Source organism: Halichoerus grypus, chromosome 8, assembly GCF_964656455.1.
Source record: "Halichoerus grypus chromosome 8, mHalGry1.hap1.1, whole genome shotgun sequence".
Lineage (NCBI taxonomy): Eukaryota > Metazoa > Chordata > Mammalia > Carnivora > Phocidae > Halichoerus > Halichoerus grypus.
Genome location: NC_135719.1, coordinates 54,087,902 through 54,109,597, shown reverse-complemented (window position 1 = coordinate 54,109,597; position 21,696 = coordinate 54,087,902). Strand labels below are relative to the sequence as shown.

The window sequence follows — 21,696 nt, the reverse complement described above, 5'->3', positions numbered from 1 at the left end:
TGAACCTCCAAAGTAAAAAGGTTTCGGTTTTGATTAATTACAATTAAGAAAAGTCCTAGTTATGTACACTTTGGTAATACAGAGAGGTTGAGTTTGTTTCTTAATTTGTAAAAAGGGAACAAAGGTCTTCTGAGGTTGTTAAGATCATCCAGGAGAATCTATGTAACACATATAGCACTTGGTCTCACTCATAATAGTCAGTTATGCTTGCTATTATTTTACAAAGTCTGTGCTGCTAACTCGATCAGACTTGAGCACTGGTTGCTTAAAAATGACACTTGTTATATAATGTGCTTCTACAAATGAAAAAACGGGGACTATGTGTAATACAAAGACCTATTTTGACATTTTAATAGGTTTATAAAAAGCTATTTTGCTAAAGATTACTGACAACTCTATTATCTCTCAGCAGCATTATCTTTCAGATAGAGAAAAAGGTAATTTTTCATCCCATTGTAGCTTTGGCACACTAACTGCAGGTGACCACAGGATGGGACTGTCAAGAGCCTACCCTCACTAAATGATAAACAGTGTCAGATCCTTATTAAAAATAGTTGGTCTTGACTCCTTTATAGTCAGCTGCTGAATTTCAGTTACTTAACTACCCGTGCCCGATAGTCTCCCTCTGATATTTTAGAAAAGCCACATTCTTCATTAGATATACCCAGACTGACAAACAAGGAAAACTTTTTTCCTTCAAGTACACAAAGATATGGCATATATTCAGTAGGACTTTTTATTGGAAATGTAGTAACTGTTAAGATGTAGATAATTTTTAAAATGTATGCAATATGACCAAGAGGGCCAGCTTAAGAAATTATTTACATGTCATGTGGAGACTATTTTATGTTGCTAGGTTTTTTAAAAAAGTTTTATGGAAGCTGTGTAAAGATTGTCTTAACTTTTCCTAATTGAGTTGTACTTAGGTTTTCACACCAATGATTGGTTTTATATTTTTAAAAAAGACATATCCCAATCCAGAATTTGGTTTTTGCCCTAATGATGAAACTAATTTCCCTTTACTGAAAAGAATGCATTTCCTAATTCCCTTTGTAAGGAAGATGGTGCGCTTTCAAAATGCTTATCTAATCTCTTCATATTGCTAGCTTAATAGCTCTACCATTTACTACTCACACTGAGTTTTAAAATGAGTTTATTCAAGAATGTTCTTAGGAAGGCAACAATGTTTGTTATTAAAAAAAACTTCTGTTTCTTCATGCTGAAAAGGTAATGTAAGAGGCTAGAGTTATAAGCTTCTTTCTATTGGAATTCTGATAGTATATATAGCACAGTGTAGTCATTTCTGCGATGCCAGAATAAATAAAAAAAAAATCTCTTCTATGCTTCTCTTCAAAAAAGCGATGAATAATAACAGAAGATGGCATTAAAAAAAAGCCATTTTTTTTTTTTTCAATTCATTCTGTAGTATTGGAGCCAGTATCTAGGAAACAGAGGAGAGAAAGAGTAAATTCAAGGAGCAACTTAAAATTTAAATATTTTTGAGAATATTTTTAAAAAATAAAACAGGAACTAATGGTGGTGTTGGTGTGAAGGATGCGGAAGAAGAGAAGACTGAGGGAAGCTGATCAAGGAACTGCCCTGAGAACTTAAATACCTTTCCTCTTAAGGCACAGGTGAGAAGACAATTCTTAGCTCTCCATATTTATGCTATTGAAAAACCAAATTGTATTACTTGGTTCATTATATAAGTTATACTGGTTTGGTTCCTAGAGCTACTACATGACCACTTTTTTCGCTTAGGTCCTCTACTGTCCCCAAATTTTAAACCACAAAGGACCATAACATATATAATCAGGAGAAAATTGTATGTTAATTCCTGGTGACATACAGACCAAAATTCTAGCCACTATCACTCTTCCTATTTCAGAAAGCTGACTTTTAGAAAAAATGGGCTTATTTCATAGTAGCACTCCATTTATCTGGTTACTAAGGAATGGAAGTTTCTCAGTTACTTATATTTTAATTTTGAAAAGAAAATATTCCAAGATTGTATTCTTTTGTGATGACAGAATACATGGAACACAACTTGAATACTCAACAGTTTTTTTCTTCGAGATCAGTTAATACTATGTGAGGGAAGCAGGGCAAACTTCTCAGAAGCTATGGCAATAGGTAAGGCTGATTTGCTACTTTTCATCTACTGAATTTTGAAAAAAAAAAAGATAATCTTGCATGTTTAGGCAAGAGTATCTGTGCTGTCCAACATGGCTAGCTATGTGTGGTTATTTAGTTAACTGATAAATAAAAAATAAAACATTAAATTTCTTAGTTGCCCTAACACATTTATATGTGGCTACTGGAAAGTAGAGATAGAGAACATTTCCATAGGTACAGGTTTTACTGAATAGTACTGGTCTACATCATTAACTTACTTTGAAAGATACAGAAGTTATGAATTAATGCCCAAATTCCACAGTCTAGTAAAAACTTAATCTCAGGGTTATGAGGATGCTATTAGCCCAAATTATGAGAAAAATATGAAACAAGTATACATTATCTGACATGCAGAAATGTTATCATCTTGTAATCCAGAACTATAAAATTACATAGATCTTTTCTGTCCTTATAACAAGGAAACAAAGTATTTGATAACTATATTAAAAAGTTATCTTTGCTTAAAGTTCTTAGAATGATTACTCCTAGCTAACCTTCTAAAAAGTACAAGTCATTGAAGTGTTGCTAATTTCAGAGACTTTCTGATCTCCGGAAGAGACTAGTTCTTTAAAAAAAAAAAAAAAAAAGGGCCAAAAGTATAATTTTATACAGCCGGTGAGAAATGATGTATTTGTAAATGTGTACACATGTAAATGTACATCACTGTAAAAACAGATAAGACTAGAAAGTTATACAATAAAATATAAGTGATGTTATCCTCAGATGGTGTTACAAATTTTCTGTCCTCTCTAAATTTTTTCATTGATTAGCTATTTCTTTTGAAACCCAAAATACATAAAACCAAATAATCTGAGAAATTTAGGGTATTTCCACATTTTCTTTTGCTTTTCAAAACTCCCCTTCTTAGAGAGTAATAGTCTTCTCTATTTAATTTTAGGAACAGCTGTTTAGACACAAATGGTTCAGATCATAAAGAAAATATATTTAAAATATAATTAGCAAAAAGGAAATAACTAATCATGGAAGAGAAAGATGTATAGTTTTTGAAACATTTGACTTAAACAAGGTCCTAGGTCTGCCATGGAAAATATGTCTGCACAGATGTAATAGATCAGGAATGGATATTTACCATTATATCTGATAAGGTTCTTATGGTTATTTTAAAATCTTTTAAACGATTACTTTAAAAATATAAAATGTATAGGTATCCAGCAACACAGAAACTAGGATAAATTTCAAAATTAAACACTTCAAATCTGTGGAAGCAGTCTATGTGTCCTGTGAAATGTTCACACCTAAAGTCATTAAGAGGACTGTTTGAGAACTGAGATCTGGAATTCAGAATCCAGCTGAGATGGAAGCCATTTCCCCCATAATTTCAGACAAAGATTTTCTAAAGACTCACAAAAACAAGATTTCAAGTAGCTTTGCTTTCACAGTAATTAGGTAAGCACTTACTTTTACCATCACAGGCTACAATTTTCACTTTATCCACTTTAATAAGTTCTGTCACCTCTCTGAATTCAACATCATTCAATACAAAAGTCCACACGTTATCGCAGAATCTGTATGTATTTAGAGAGCCCTTTAAAACAAAACATTTAGACATACCATGAAGTCATTTTTTTCCCCAAAGCAATTTGAGAACCCAGCTACCAACTACCTAATTCTTAAGAGTTTCCTTAATTTTCATTCTATCACTTAAAAAAACACCCTAGATAAATTTACTAAGAGTTAAATACTGTATACTTTCAGCTCTGTTAAGAGTCTGCAAATTACTTACCTGAAAGGTGAAGAAAAGTTGAAAGGAAATTTGAATTTGTACTTCTACTGCCCTCTTGTGGCAATATGATAAAAGTTCACCTCTCACAGAAAATCCACACAACTTTTGATTCCACCCAAATTTAACGATTAATAGGCTATTATGTGTAATGTTACACCGATAATAACACATTTTGTAACATTCTATGCATTATATTCTGTATTTTTACAATAAAGCTACAGAAAAGAAAGTTAAGAAAATCATGAGAAAATACCTTTTACAGGACTGTATTTATTGAGAAAATCTATATATAAGTGGATCCATGCAGTTCAAACCCATGTTGTTCAAGGGTCAACTGCATTTTATTGTATGTGTTAACTCTCCGAACTTGTACAGAAGCAGGGACTACCCAGAAACATTCAATTTTAACGCTGTGCTTCCCTCAGATCAATTACTGTATTAGCCACAGAAACTACGATATTACTGTCCTGTGCAACTGATAAAAAGTTATTTTGTTTTCTTTTTTTAGGAGCAGGAATAATTGCTTAAACATTAAAAGGAAATTTTTGAAGAATGGGGTGAAAGTGCAAGGATAGACACCAACTGAATACAATCAAAGCTTGACACATACATACACACAGAATCTTCACAAATGAAATTTAGTGTTTGGTAAGAGATTTATATGCCCCAAACCTTCAATTCAGAAAAACATTCTCTGCAGTGTTACCTATAATAGTAAAAACTACAGCCTATCTAAATGTTCTATCAAGTGAGAATGATCAGGGAAACTATGATGCTATGAATGACTTAACACAATTTTAAAAATATGAGTAATTACTATTTGTTGGACTATGCTAGGCTCTGAGGATACAAAATATGATTCCTGTCATCAACAACAAGCTTCAGGAAGCAGGGGAGAGCATTAAAACAACAGCAGTATTATGAAAGAGTAATAAGCTAGGGGCACCCAAGGGTACGGAACACATGGGGCACAGAAGGCTTCTCTCACAAAGTGAAGTTTGAGTTTTGAAAAATGAGTAAAAGTCAACTGTGTCAGGAGGTCCCAACGGGAAGGAGATCCTGGAGAACCTTAGAAAGCTTTTGCTGTATCCTCAATGTCTTAGGTCAATGAAGGATTTTGAGCAGAGTAGTAACATCAGATTTGCACTTCTCATGCTAACATGAAGAACTGATGGGCGGGGGTGCTGAATGAGAGGTGAGAGTGCCTTTACTATAGCAGCAAAGAGGTCAACAGAAGTGGAGAGAGGGGCGCAGCTGGTTGAGCGTCTGACTCTTGAGTTCTGCTCAGGTCATGATCTCAGGGTCATGGGATTCAGCCCTGTGTCTGGCTCCAGGCTGGGTGTGGAGTCTGCGTCCCTCTCCCTCTGCTCCTCTCCCACTCTCTCTAAAATAAGTAAGTAAAATCTTAAAAAAAAAAAAAAAAAAATTTCCTGTTAGGACTGGGGATACAAAATTTGTTCTCTCTCAACATTCTGGCTCCATAACAGTGCAATCATAGGAAAAGACAGTTTGATAAATTTGAAACTTGTTGAGTTTGAGATCTAAATCACCATGTGCAATAAGCAGCTGGTGTGTGGAAGAAAGCCTAGGAGCATAGGCCTATTGACTTTAGAGCCACAGGGTTGGATTCATTCATTCAAGGAGAATATGTGGATCCCTAGCTAAACCTAAGGAATACCAACAATTAAACTACAAAGGGTCTGAGAAAGAGAGGGGTCAGAGAATGGAAGCTAGGACAGTATGGTTTCAAGGGAAGTATGGGTTTCAACAGAGACTAATCAATAGTATCACAAATTATGCATTAGGTTTAGCAATAATAGGGCAAGAAAAGTTTCAGTGGAGTGGTAAGATTAATGCATGGAAAACCACATAAGACATGTTGGGTTAACAAAGAATTATTAAAAAAAAAAATAGATCTCATTAGCTACAGCCTGAGCCTTTGGAAGGCTACACAGCCAAATGCCAATAATCATTGGGATTTATGCTTAGTGTGGGAACATTCACTTTCAAATATAAGTATGTTTCACTTATTTTATTGCTATATTAAATGCTTTCTAATATTTAGATTAAAATAGACAACATAATTAAGAGAGCTCATTGGCTAGATAACTTTTGAGCCAACAAAAGCTTAATAAAATGTGAACACAAGAAGAAATTAGATGATGATATAATCTTTTAAGAATTTTTTTTTTTTTTTTTAATTTGAATGAGCACGGTGGGGGCAGAGGGGAGAGGAAGAGAAAGAGGGACGAGCAGGCTCCGAGGTGGGGCTCATCCCAGGGACCATGACCTGAGCTGAAGGCAGAGGCTTAACTGACTGAGTCACCCCTCTCTTTAGAATTGTTTTGCGAGCTAGAATCCCTAATAAATATAAAATATTACAACATGTTTAGTTATTTAAATATCTTCTTCACTGTGTTCATGAGAAAGTCATAATCTAGTATCTCAAGAATCAAAAATTTTATTTAAAAGAAGTATTGGAAGGAACTTTTTAAATATTAAAAAATATGATATTTGGCTTTGGTCAAGTAACTGATTATCTTAAATGCACCTTTAATAAATACATGTGTTTTTTTAACATTAATCTACAACTGGGCAACATTGTTGTAGTTAAAATATCATAATGCATGTTAATTGTAGAAATGGAACAGATAGGGAATTCAGAAGGGTGATTTTTCTTGACCATTAAATCTTTTAATACTTCCTTAATTACTATCTGAAGTTTAGTATTTTAACATTAATTGTAAACTCTCACCTGCCAGCATACATTCTATCAAAAGCATACGCTGACTCTTTAAACGACTAGTTCAATATGAATGTTCTCCCTAAAAATTAGTTCAAGGTTCTCGGTAAACATATATTTTGACTTTTTTTGCTAATAAATTTTAACATAGAAATTAAAATCTTAATTCCCATACTCAAGGAGATTTTTTCCCCTATAAGATTCTACTAAATGATCTCAGTTATATGAAATTCATATGAGGATTTAAAGCAAAATTTACAATGTTACCTAAGATTGCTTCAATGGGCCGTCAGGCCAGTAAAATATAGATTTAAACGTTATCTAGCAAAATGTCTTTGAAAATTAGAAATTACCAATGTGTGATCTCTTCTGCCTTTGTCATATGTCCCACCAAACAAAACAAGTTATTTGCAAACATTCTGGACTTAAAATTGATCAAGTCTGCTGTAATGGGAGAGGTAGGTAATGAAAGCCTAGGCTTAAAACAGTAGGAAAAGAAGAAAAACAAGAATGGGAAAGTCAGATCTGCTCAAAAACTAATTATTTCTAGCTTTTGGAAAACAGACAAACTTACAAAACACTACGCAAGAGAAATGCAATGTCCAATTATGTTTAACTTTAGCTAAATAGATCCAAACTGGAAACCGACAATAATATAATTAGAAAACTATTAGGTATCAACATGGATCGGTTTCAAATTAAAGCATCTTGGCAGATTTGCACACATAGTTAAACAAAACAGCAAACAACTTTTGCCAGAATAGTTACTGTTAAAAATTCAAGAATCTATTGATAAAATTTTATAAAGATACATTTTACCCAGATAACTTTTAAGCATGTGAAATTAGTAAGAGACTTATTATACAACATACATGCAGACTTTATCCCTTCACTAAATTCGTTCTCTGCCAACCCAATATTCACAGCAATGCCTGGTTTGTAACAGGCACTGAAATGTTTGTTGAATAAATTTTAAATAAATTTAAAATTTTTTTAAGAAACCCCCAAACACTATGCTCTTAAAAGCAAATTAACCTCTATGTTCTTTTAATATACTGTAACCTTTTAATTTCTACTTTATGGTATCCCTTAAAACAACATAAGCATAAATATTATATAACAGTGTACAGTGATATTTCATTATATATATCTGACTCCATCAATATCAATGTGGTAAAATTACTTCTATTCACCATGATACTTTCAATGGGCCTTTAATTTGAATTTACCATCTTTTGTTCAGTTTGGGGTTACTGTTCAAATGAGATCAAGCTATCAGAACAGATCATTACCTACCACCAGTTCAGGTCTTCATAAGAGTAGGTGGGAGGCAACATGAATGTACTTCCATGGAATGGGTGAAGATCAGAGTTTGAAAAACATAAGTGAGCTTTAGGGACTACTCTGTCACTTACCTTCAATCCTGCAGGTAATGGTTTGGGCGTTTGAAATCTCAGTAACTCTTCAGGGAAGGCAGCGAAACATACATAGGCTGATTTGTGAAACAATGGAATAAAAATCTAAAAACAATTCTCTCTCACATTAAGTGAATAAACTTAGTATAGAGGTCATTTAAAAGTAAAGTATAATTATAAAACAAACTCCAATATTTGATTAAACCATCGCTTCCTATTATGATTCATAAATATGTAGGGGTCCTCAAAAGCACTGTTGTTAACAACCACTGGTGCACAAGCTTCTAGATTTAGGAAAATATCCTTACCCTGAAATTGACTCTGTTCCTGACCCTCTGCGCCAATGCTGAATTTATAGCTTTATCAAACTGAAGTAGAACTTGAAGGGCAAGTTGGGGGGTGATCTGTTGAGACTGAGAAAAAGTAAAGGTCATAAATCCTCTTAGAGAAGGACATTAAAGACAAAATATGTATGAATTATCATCTAACATTTAACTGAGGTTAACAGAGAGCCTCTTAAACTAGACTCCCTTCTTTGCCATACTGACAATTAAGGAGTAAAGCCTGACAATATTTTCTTGCATTGTCTTGACACAAACATAATTTTGAAAAGAAAACATGCAGTGATCTTACACTGCCAGGATAAAACTCTATCACTCCTTTACAGTGTCTGGAAAGAGGCATTTGATAGACTGAAAGAATGCAGTGTCTTTAAAAAAAAAAAAAAAATGCAGGCCCAGTAATCTATTTTTTTAAAAACCTAATCTCATCAAAGCTCATCAACTGTATGAAAACAAATGGAATACTTAATATGTTCTTAGATGAGCTTTATTTTAAAAGGTTATTTCTCCTAAAACTGAACTATAAATTCAAATTTAAATCTCAAAAGACTTTATCAAATTATCCAAAGTTACCTTAAAGCTACACAGACTATGCCTTATAAATAAAAGAAAACCAATAATCTCAATTTTTATGTTTAGGCATGTTAAACTATGTCATTTGATCTTCATTATATTTTATGCCCTGTAGTCAGGATGGGATAAATACTGACTTGCTGGGTCAAAGATTCTAAGATCCTTTACCTCTTAGCTCTCTGCCTGAGAGAAGAGATCTAACAAAGCTTATTATAGACTCCTCTAAATAAAAATTGGTTTTAGTCTCCCACCTGTATGAGCTCATCAAGGCTCTCCTGGAGACTGTTTCCCAAAGTGGTATTTCTGTATAACTGATATGCCATGGCTTAGGAGGAAGAAATTGTTTTTCTTATTCAGGCTTGCATTGATGTCCTAAAAATTTAATATGAAAGTATTAAACATTATAAACCACTAATGTAATATAGTCTACTTCATACATTCTAATATATGATATCACAACTCTTAATAATTGCAAACTGCTATATAATTAACACAAAGAACAGTTAAAAATGATTTTTCTATTTTTTGTTATTCTGACATAGGCATTTATACTCCTTTATACAAAGCACAGATATATCTATTAAAAGGTACATCTTTACCATCTCTTTTAAAAGCCTGCCTTTTGACCTAATCTAGAATCAATTTACTGTGTACTACCATTCCTTTCTCCTGTCAGTCCAGTGATCCAGACAATCTTTTGGCTCACACTTGCATGCCCTCTGCTTCATTTTTTTCCCTTAACATTTGGTATTTATAGAGTGCTTACCAAGAAGATAGCACTGTGATAAGCAGGAGGGAGAGGAAGATGAATAAGGATATGCTCCTGGACTCTAAAAAACATATTCTACAGAGGGTAACAGATATACAAAACACTATTTAACTCAATAAAGAATAAGCACCGTGACAAATGTACACAGTGTATGATGGAGGCTACCTGTGGACTGAGTGAACTCGTTAACAAAGGCTTCCTGATTCTTTAAGCTAGACTTCAGCCAAACAAAGGTGGAAGATCATCTTAGGCTGAAAGAGCAGAACGAGTAAAGCCATAGGAGTATGAAATGATACAGTCTGTAGAGAGAACTATAAATTGTTCCACAGGATTAAGGTGTAATTATGAATAGGAAGTGGTAGGAGATGGAGCTGAAAAAGATGGCATGGTGTATTTGTTCCAACAGGAGGGATGCCAGGGAGAATGTACTGGAAGATGAGAAGGAGATGAGGGCTTGAATAGGGTGGCAGTAGTATAGATTCAACAAATACTGAGCTACAAGTCATACACAAGATCCCTGACCTCATGGCACTTTCAGCTTAGAGATGGACAGGAGACATATTCAGGGAGTTATCAGGAAAAACTCAGCAAAAATAATGGCTAGTTACCAGTCTTCACATTATATACCTGCAAACACTTGAAACCTTTTCTTTGGCTTTTTGGGGCCCCACACTCCGTTCTCTCCTCCCCACTCACTGGATACTACTATATTTGTTTTCTTTGGTCCCTCCGCAGGTACCTGACTTCTACTTGAGTGCCCTAAGGCTTCTTAGGTCTTCTCTAGATGCTTTACTCCCTTAGTATTAGGCTATCTGCTGATGACTCCCAAATGTATATCCCCAGTCCTTCTCCCCTTGTTGCCCTATATAAAATTGCCTCCTTGCCACTGAATGGAAATATCAAGTAGGTAGCTCAAATGAAATGTGTCAAAACCCAAATTCCTGATACCATGTCCTCCAAACCTTTTCTGCCCTCACCTTGCCCACCTTAGTAAACAGTAAATCTGGTCTAGGGTAAGACACCCCCCAAATTTCACATTTGGCATTAGTTTCTCTCTCACTCTGCATCTAATCTGTCGGTCAATCTTTTCAACTCTTCTAAGTATAGCCGGAAGCTGACTTTTACCAACTCTAGTACTACCACCAAATCCCCATCATCTACCAGCAAGAGCACTGTGATAGCCCCGTAAGGGCTATCAGGGCTAAGGGCTAACAGGTCTCCCTGTTTCTACAACTGCCTGTAACACCCTTGCCCCTGCCCCTAGAGCAGCCACACTGAGCCTTTTAAAACATAAATCAAACCACATCACTCATTTATTCAAAACCTCCAATAGCAGCATCCTGTTTCAGAATAAAAAAAGTCCTTCTAATGATTTGCAAGGCCAATATGATCGGGGTTCTCCACTACCTCAAGGAATTTACCTTCTGCCCCTTACTCCTTCATTCCCTCTGCTGCAGTCATACTGGTCCCTTGCTGGTTTTCAATATGGCAAGATAGTCTTGCTTTAAGGTCTTCGCACTGTCTGTCCTTTTTGCTTCAAATGTTCTTCCCAGGTCCCTTCATGGTTCACTCTCTGATTTAATTCAGATCTCTGCTCAAATATCACTTCATCAGAAAGAACTTCTGTGACCAACCTATAAAAAGGAACTACCTCCCTTCCCCCTTATACTACTTTATTTTAATTCATACCATTAACTGAAGCTGACATATACATGCTTATTGTTTACATCCACTAAAACAGATGTTCCATAAGGATGGGGGCTTTTGTTCACAGTTATATATTTGCCATCTAGAACAATGCCTAGTATATAGTATGTATTCAATAAGTATTTATTAGTGAATAAGTAACTTGAATAAGAATAAATGCTGTTATCAATTATTGTTAATTTGTCTAAGTGTGATACAAAGTTTTCTACTTTACTGAGGAAAATGAAGCAATGAAAACTTCCAGACTCTCAAAACGGCATCAAACCACCTTCCAATACCTATAACCACATACACTCTGCCTCCCTGCCTGTCACAATAGCCAAACTATCCATGCTGTTATCCAAATACAATCTTTCTACCTCTACATCAAGCCTATTCTCTCTAGTACACTCAAGAATATTGTTCCAACAGCTGAATTAGTCCTCCTCTCCCTCACCATCACATTTCCCATCTCTGTGGATTATTGCCATCAGCAAACAGGTGGCTACTTCTCACATCTTCAAAAAAAAAAAAAGTCTCTACTCCCTTTCCTCACTAGCTACACCGTATTCCTTTGTTCCTCTGTGCAGCAACGCTCCTAAGAGTTGTCTGTACTGTCTTCTCATTCCTTTTCTCCCATTTTCTCTTATATTCACTCTTCACTCCTCTTATATACTCCTCACTCACTCACTCATAGGCTTTTGCCTCCAACACTCAAAAGAAACAGATGGTGAAGGTCACCAATGGCATTGGTAAAGCTAATCCAAAATTTTCAGTCCTCACCAGACTTAATCATTTGACACAGCTAATTACTCCCTCCTCTTTAATAAAGGATCTTGGCTTAGCTCCTGGGACCCACACTTTTTGGGTTGTTCTCTTAAACTCACTGGTTCATCCTTTTCCTATACCTTGCCCTTGAACTCACTCCTGGATCCAACTGCTTACTCAACATCTTTATTTTTTGTCTTTCCCATTTCAGTTGATATAACTCCATACTTCTGTGGGCTTACGCAAAAACCTTTGAAATTATCCCCCACTCCCCTCATCTCACCTTCACATCCAATCCCTAGCAAATCCTGTACACTCTATCTTCAAAATGCATTCAGAATTCATCCATTTCTCACCATTTCCATTGTTATCACCCTGGTCTGTGCTATGATCATCTGCCACTGGATTACTGAAATAGCTTCCTAATTGGTTTCCCTGCTTCCACACTGTCCCTACACTTTATTTTATTTTTTTTTAAAGATTTTTTATTTATTTATCTGAGAGAGAGAATGGGAGACAGAGAGCATGAGAGGGGGAGGGTCAGAGGGAGAAGCAGACTCCCCGCTGAGCAGGGAGCCCGATGCGGGACTCAATCCCGGGACTCCATGATCATGACCTGAGCCGAAGGCAGTTGCTTAACCAACTGAGCCACCCAGGCGCCCCTGTCCCTACACTTTAATCCCAACCCAGCAGCCCATATCTCTTTTTTGCTCCAAACCTCCCATGGCTTCCATTTCACTCAACCCTTACAAGAATCTGGCTACCTATAATCTCTCCAACCATATCTACCATCTCTCCCTTGCTCTCCCTTCTACAGACACACTGCCTTCCATGTTACTCTTAGAACATGACAGACATGTACCTCCCTATGTAAGCCTTTGTAAAGGCTGATCTTTCTACCTAGAATACTTTTCCTCCAGATATCCACTTGGTTCTTTTAATTCCTTCAAGTAGAATATGTACTTAATGAGGCTTAAACTGATGGCCATACTTAAAACACCAATTTCCACCTCCGCCCTGGAACTCCCCAACCCCCCTTTTCCTGCTGTGTTTGTGACGGCACCATCACCTTCTAACACATTATTTATTTATGTTTATTTCCTGCATCCTCCAACAGGGACTTTTGTCTGTTTTGTTCACTGAAGTAAAGCAAGTGTCTAGAACAAACAATAACTGACTCATAATGGAAGCCAAATAAAATATCTGTTCAGTAAATTAATGAGGGCAAAAATTAAGTACGTGGGTAGGTGGGGGAGGGTTAAAAAGGGCAAGAAGAGGTCCCAGTGGAGATACACACTTGTGTCATACTCACCTGACAACAGTCTAAGAGTTATCTAGACAAGAGCTATAATTTAACAGTGAACTATCAGAGAAATTAAGAAAACAATCCCATTTACAACTGCATCAAAAAGAATAAAATACCTAAAAATAAATTTAACCAAGGTGAAAGCCCTATACACTGACCACTGTAAGATACTAAAGAAAGAAATTGAAGACAACAAAAATGAATGGGAAGATATTCCATGCTCATGGATTGGAAGAATATTGTTAAAATCCCCATAATACCCAAAGCAATCTACATGTTCAATGCAATCCATATCAAAATTCCAATCCCATTTTTCATAGAACTACAACAAACAATCCTAAAATTTGTATGGAACAACAAAAACCCACATAGCCAAAGCAATCCTGACAAAGACAAACAATGCTTCCTGATTTCAAACTACATTACAAAGTTAAAGTAATTAAGACATTATGGTATTGGCAAAAAACAGACAAATCAATGGAATAGAATAGAAAGCACAGAAATAAACCCACATTTATATGGTCAATTAACTTATCACAAAGGAGGCAAGAATATACAATGGGGAAGAGTATCTTCAATAAATGGTGCTGGACCACTTTCTTACACCATACACAAAAATAAACAGAAAATGGATTAAAGACCTAAATGTGAGACCTGAAATCATAAAACTCCTGGAAGAAAACATAGGCAGTCCGACCTCTTGGGACAATACCCCTACCAACTTATTTATGCATAGGTCTCCTCAGGCACAGGGAACAAAAGCAAAAATTAAACTACTGGAACTACACCAAAACAAAGAGCTTTTACAAAGCAAAGGAAACCATTAATAAAACCAAAGGCAACCTCGTGAGTGGGAGAGAATATCTGCAAAGGATATACCTGATAAGGGGTTTATATCCAAAATATATGAAGAACTTCTATTAACACCAACAAATCAAATACTCTGGTTAAAAAATAGGCAGAAGACCTGCATAGACCTCTTTCTAAAGAAGACACACAAGTAAGAGGCCAACAGACACATGAAAAGATACTCAACATCACTAATTGTCAGAGAAATGCAAATCAAAACCACAAGATCTCATTTCACATCTATCACAATGGCTAGTATCAAAAACACAAGAAATGTCAAATGTTGATGAGGAAGTGGAGAAAAGGGAACCCTCTTGCACTCTTGGCAGGAATGTAAATTGGGACAGCCACTGTGGAAAACAGTATGGAGGTGCCTCAAAAAACATAAAAATAGAAATGCCATATAATCCAGTAATTCCACTAGTATATATTTACCCCCCAAAATAGAAAACACTAATTTGAAAAAACATATGCACCCCTATGTTTATTGCAGCATTATTTACAACAGCCAAGATATGGAAGCAACCCATGTGTCTGTCCATAGACAAATGGATAAGGAAAATGTGGTATATATACACAATGGACTATTACTCAGCCATAAAAAGGGATGGCATCATGCCATTTGAGACAACATAGAGGGAGCTAGATTGTATTATGCTAAATGAATTAAGTCAGACTGAGAAAGATAAATGCCATATGATTCTACTCATAAGTGGAACGAAAAAATTAAAAAAAAAAACCACACGCAACCAAATGGATAAACAAAAAGCAAAATCAGATCAATAAGTACAGAGACTGATGGTTGCCAGAGGGAAGAGGGGTGAGGAGTTGGATAAAATGGGTGAAGGGGAGAGGGAGATACAGGCTTCCAGTTATGGAATGAGTAAGTTGTGGGAATAAAAGGCACAACATAAAGAACACAGTCAATGATATTGTAAAAGCAATGTTAACAGGATAGATAGTAGCTACACTTGTGAACACAGCATAATGTGTATCAACTTGTCAAATCACTAAGTTGTACACCTGAAACTAATGTAACATTGTTGTCAACTATACTCAAAACCCCCCACAAAACTGTGGTGTATATATACAAAGAAATATTAATCAGCCATAAAAAAGAATATCTTGCCATTTGTGACAACACTGATGAACCCAGAGGGTATTATGGGAAGTGAAATAAGTCAGACAAAGAAAAATACCATATGATTTCACCTACAGGTGGATTCTAAACAAAACAAAACAAAACAGCATCTTAAATACAGAGAACTAGTGGTTGCCAGAAGGGAGGCAGGTGGCAGGAATGGGCAAAATAGATAAAGGGGATTAAGTGGTACAAACTTCCAGTTATAAAATAAGTCACAGAGATGAAAAGTACAGCAAAGAGAATATAGTCAACGATACTGTAATAACATCGTACGGTGACAGTAACTATACTTATCATGGTTACTGAGTAATGTATAAAACTGTCAAATTGATATGCTAACGCTGTATGTTACTTATACTTAAAAATAATAGACTATTATAGACATAAATTGTTATATGTAAGCCTATGGTAATCACAGAGCAAAAACCTATAGTAAAAACACAAGAGATAAAGGATACCACTAAAGAAAGTCATCAAACCACAAAGGAAGAGACCAAGAAAAGAAGGAAGAGAAGAAGTACAAAAACAGCCAATAAACAATTAACAAAATGGCAGTAAGTACATACCTATCAATAATTACTTTAACTGTAAATGCACTACATTCTCCAGTCAAAAGACACACAGGGGCTGAATGCATAAAAAAACAACAACAAAAAAAACCAAGGCCCATCTATATGCTGCCCATAAGAAATTCACTTTCGATTTAAGAACACATCCAGATGAAAAATGAAGAGATGGAAAAAGATATTCCATGCAAATGGAAACCAAAAGAAAGCGAATGTAGCTATACTTATATCAGAAAAAAAACAGACTTAAACATAAAAATTATAATAAGAGAAAAGATGGGTGTCACATAATGATAAAGGGGTCCATGCAACACAAAACACAACATTTGGAAATACTTGTGCACTCAGCATAGGAACACCTAAACATATAAAGAAAATATTAACAGACCTAAAGGGATAAATAGACAGCAATACAATAATAGTAGGAGATATCAATATTCCATTTACATCAATGCATAGATCATCCAGACAGAAAATTAGCGAGGGAACATCGGTATCAGAAAAACATGTTAGACCACATGAACTTAACACATATATACAGAACCTTCCATCCAAAAGCAATAGAATATACATTCTTCTCAAGTGCACATGCAACGTTCTCCAGGATAGATCATAGGTTAGGCCACAAAACAAGCCAATGAATTTAGGTGGACTGAAATCATATCAAACATCTTAGACAACCATAATGGTATGAAACTAAAAATTAATTACACAAAGAAACCTAGAAATTTCACAATGTGTGAAGATTATACAACATGTTACTGAATAACCAATAATAGGTCAAAGGAGAAATCGAAGATAAAAAAATGCCTTGAGACAAATGAAAATGGACATTTATCAAAGTTTGTTGGATACATCAAAAGCAGTTTTAAGAGGGAAGTTCATGTTGATAAATGTCTACCTTGAGAAATAAAAAAAGTCTCACAAACAACCTAACTTTACACCTCAAGGAACTAAACACACACACACAAAATAAATGAAGCCCAAAATTAGCTGAAGGAAGAAAATAGAGATGAAATAGAGATTTAAAAGAATTAGCAATTATCAATGAAACAAAGAGCTGGCTCTTTGGAAAGATAAAACTGACAAGTCTTTAGTAAAACTCACCTGGAAAAAATTCAAATAAATAAACCAGAAATGAAAAAGATGTTACAACTGACATCACAGAAATAGAAAGGATCTTAAGAGACTGCTGTGAACAATTACATTCCAACAAACTAGACAAGCTAGAAGAAATTAATTCCTTAAAACACAGAACTGAATAATGATGAAATAGAAAATCTGAATACACCAATTACTCATAAGGAGATTTAATCAGTAAACAAAAACTTCTCAACAAACAGAAGTCCAGGATCAGATGGCTTCACTGATAAATTCTACCTAACATTCAAAGAAGAATTAGTACCAGTCCTCAAACTCTTTCAAAAAATAGAAAAGGAGGGTCATGGGATTGAGCCCTGCACTGGGCTCCTCACTCAGCAGGGAGCCTGCTTGAAGATTCTCTCCCTCTGCCCCTCCCCCAACTTGGGTGCTTAGTCTAATGCTCTCTCTCAAATAAATCTTTAAAATAAAAATAGAAGAATAATAAACTTTTCCAAACTCATTTTAAGAGTCCAGTATTACCCTGAAACCAAAACCAGACAAGAATGCCACAAGAAAAAAAAAAACTGCAGACCAACATCCCTGATGAATATACATGCAAAAATCCTCAATAAATATTAGGAAACTGAATTCAACAATACATTAAAAGGATTATACACCATGATCAAGGGGGATTTATTCGAGGGATAGAAGAATGGCTCAACAGCCTCAAATCTGCCAATGTGATACACCATATTAACAAAATGAAGGATAAAAATCATATAATCATCTCAATACATGCAGAAAAAGCATCTGACGAAATTCAACATTCGTTTATGATAACTCTCAACAAAGTGGATTTAGAGGGAACATACCTCAACATAATAAAGGTCATACAGGACAAGCCCATAGCTAACATCACAGTCAACAGTGATAAGCTGAAAGCCTTTCCTCTGAGATCACAAACAAGACAGGACTCTTGCCCTATTATATTCGACAAAGTACTGGAAGTACTTCCAGAACAATTAGGCAAGAAATAGAAATAAAAGCCATCCAAACTGGAAGGAAAAAAGTAAAATAACAAATTATCAGAGAAATAAAATAATCACATTTGCAACTGCATCAAAAGGAACAAAATACATAGAAATAAATTTAAGCAAGGAGGTGAGAGACCTGTATGTTGAAAACTACAAAACATCAATGAGAAACTGAAGAAGACAAAATAAATGGAAAAACATTCCATGCTCATGGATTAGAAGAATTAATATTATTAACATGTCCTTACTACCCAAAGCAATTTACAGATTCAATGCAATCCCTATCAAAATTCCAACGGCATTTTTCAAAGACACAGAACAATCCTAAAATTTGTATGGAACCACCAAACCTCCAATAGCTAAAGCAATCTTGAGAAAGAACAAAGCTGGAGGAATCATGCTCCCTGATCCCACAATATTACAAAGCTATAGTAATCAAAACAGTATAGTACTAGGCATAAACAGACACACACATCAACAGAACATAATAGCCCATAATGAACCCATGCAGATGCTCAATGAATTTACAACAAAGAAGTCAAGACCATCTGATGGGGGAAAGGACAGTATCTTCAATAAATGATGTTGAGAAAACTGCACAAACACATGCAGAAGAATTAAACTGGACAAACTTACACACTATACACAATAATCAACTCAAAACAGGTCAAAGACTTGAATGTAAGACCTGAAACTATAAAACTCTTAGAAGAAAACACAGCTACAGTAAGTTCCTTGACACGGGTGCTATGATTTTTTGAATTTGACACCAGAAGCAATATAAAAAAAAGCAAAAATACAAAAGTGGGACTATCTCATACTAAAAAGCTTCTGCACAGCAAAGAAAACCAACAAAACAAAAAGGCAACCTACTGAATGGAAGAAAATATTTGCAAATCATGTAAGAAATTAATATCCAAAATATATAATTCACACAACTCAACAGCAAAAGAACAAATAACTCAATTTAAAGATTGGCAGGTCTGAATAGACATCTTTCCAAAGAAGACATACAGATGGCCAACAGACACATGAAAAGATGCTCAACATCACTAATCATCAGGGAAATGCAAATCAAAACCACAATGAGGTATCACCTCACATCTGTTAGGATGGCTATTATCGAAAAGACAAGAAATAACAAGCGCTGGTGAGGATGTGGAGAAAAGGGAACCCTCATGCACTACTGGTGGGAATGTAAATTGGTAAAGCCACTATGGAAAGCAGTGTGGAGGTTCTTCAAAACATTAAAAACATAACTACCATATGATACAGCAATTCCACTACTGAGTAGCCCCCCAAAATTAAAACACTAACTCAAAAGATATGCAACCTAAGTGTCCATCAATGGATAAAGAAAATGGATAAACTATGGTGAATATATTACAATGGAATATTATTCAGCCATAAAAAGAATGAAATCTTGCCATTTATAACAGGAATAGGCACCATGGGCATTATCATTAAATGAAGTTAAGTGAGACAGAGAAAGGCATATACTGTATGATATCAGATACATGTGGAATTGAAAATCAAAAAGAAAAAAAACAAAACAAGCGTGTAGATTCAGAGAACAGACAGGTAGTTGCAGGGGTTGGGGAAACGATATGGTAGAGGGAGTCGATGTAAAACAGACATAGAAGGTTTGAATCATTCAAAATATTGACTTTTAGATATATGCTAAATACACAATATGAGTTAAATATTAAAGTGAGAGATCAGGTGAAACTGGAATGTTGAACACAAGGCATATAGCCAAATAAAGTAAAGAGGTTCAAAGTGATAATAAACATAGCTGTACATAAAAAACAAAAACAAAGGAAACCTGAATGGGAGAAACTATTTGCAAATCATGTATCTAATAAGAAGCTAATATCCAAAATACATAAAGAATTCATACAACTCAACAGCAAACAAGCTGATTAAAAAATGGGCAGAAGATCCAAATGGACATTTTTCCAAAGAACACATACAGATCAACAACAGACATATGAAAAGATGTTTAACACCACGAATCATCAGGGAAAAGCAAATTAAAACCACAATGAGATATCACTTCACACCTGTTATAATGGCTATTATTATCAAGAGGACAGGAGATAAGTGCTGGCGAGAAGGTAGAGAAAATGGGACCCTTGTGCACTGTTGGCGGGAATGCAAACTGCTGAAGACACTGTGGAAAACAGTATGGAGGTTCCTCAAAAAATTAAAAATAGAATTACCAAATGATGCAGCAATTCTGCTTCTCCTATTTATCTGAAGAAAACGAAAACACTAACCTGAAACTAATGTTATGTGTCAATTATACCTCAATAAATACTAATTTAAAAAATAGCTCTAAGTTATTTAAGAATTTGTTCAAGTTAACTTGCTTTAATGACCTTAGACCTTAGATTCTTAAAAATTCCTTATGAAATATTCAAATCTGTTAGATCTGGTATCCGCCGCATCAATTTCGTGCTCGTTCATTCTGCAGTTTAGAAGATTACAAAGGCTCCACATTCGGAATTAACTCAGCAGTCCTAGTCCTGTTTAAATTCACTACCCTGTGGGAGCTGGCTTGAAGTTTAAGGCAGACTTCAAATAAGCGAAGCGGCATAGGAATGAGACACTTACGGAATGCGCTCCCCTGATATTCGGCCCAAACAACACAACACAACACAACCCTGGATGCGTAAAGACATTCACCTGGCTAAAAATACCGCGCTGGGCTGAGGACCTCCCCCAGGACCGTTCGGCTGGCGCCCCGTGGACCACAAACCTCCCGCCAGAGGACGCAACCGCCTCCCGCCGCCTCCCGCACTTTTCATTCGCGGGTACCGGCCACGGGGCCATCCCGGCAGCGAAGTCGGTGACGGGCCCACCCTGGGCCCCTGCCCTCTGAGCAGCCCTCGAAGACCCAACCGACCGCAGCTCCACCTCTGGGGGACCGCAGGGAGCGCGGGCCCGGCTCACCAAGTACCTGTGGGGAAGGCGCTTCCCGCCGCGGAGCGGACAGAAGCGGAGGAGCTAGCTGCCCAGCAGGAAGCACCTACTTCCCGACCACCTCTTCGGCCGCCGCAGGAGCCGCAGAGCTGCGCCGACGACCCGGAAGTGCTCGCCGAACCTGGAAGTGACAGTACGCGGGTGGGCCGGGAGGCCCCGCCCAGCCCCTGCTCCCACTCGCCACTCAAGACTTGCCAGGGGAGGGCGGGGTGCGGAGGGGGGAGGGGCGTGGGGCCAGCAGCTTTCAAGCCCTAGACCGGCCGACTGGCTTCCTTTCCGAGTAATTCACCAGGTTTACTAAATCATTCATAAGGGAATTGTAATTTTGAGAGATTAATCTTATCCACTGTTAGATACACAATTAGGAATGTTAGGGCAGTCACATCTTATGCCTAAAGTGTGTTCTGGGTAATACTGTTGAAGACCCTGCAATACTAAATTGAAGACAAATTCTGAAGATTAGAGCAGGATTTCTTTACCATTCAAAGTAGGGCTGCAATTCACTTAGCCCAGCA

General features: G+C 36.2%; 1 protein-coding gene across 2 annotated transcripts; it reads right to left on the bottom strand.

Moving 5' to 3' along the window:
- Nucleotides 1-1,136: 1,136 nt before the first annotated feature.
- Nucleotides 1,137-21,316, bottom strand: GTF2A2 (general transcription factor IIA subunit 2). 2 transcript variants are annotated; one of them, XM_036107075.2, is made up of 5 exons: nucleotides 21,159-21,316; nucleotides 9,243-9,363; nucleotides 8,386-8,490; nucleotides 3,595-3,721; nucleotides 1,137-1,441 (listed from the first exon to the last, which is right to left on the bottom strand). In XM_036107075.2, the coding sequence occupies exons 2-5, from the start codon at nucleotides 9,312-9,314 to the stop codon at nucleotides 1,416-1,418; spliced, it is 330 nt and encodes a 109-aa protein (XP_035962968.1). In that variant the 5' UTR covers nucleotides 9,315-9,363; nucleotides 21,159-21,316; the 3' UTR covers nucleotides 1,137-1,415. The 2 variants fall into 2 exon arrangements, with proteins under 2 accessions (XP_035962968.1, XP_077935399.1); XM_078079273.1 differs by lacking the exon at nucleotides 21,159-21,316 and adding an exon at nucleotides 20,885-20,909.
- Nucleotides 21,317-21,696: the final 380 nt, after the last annotated feature.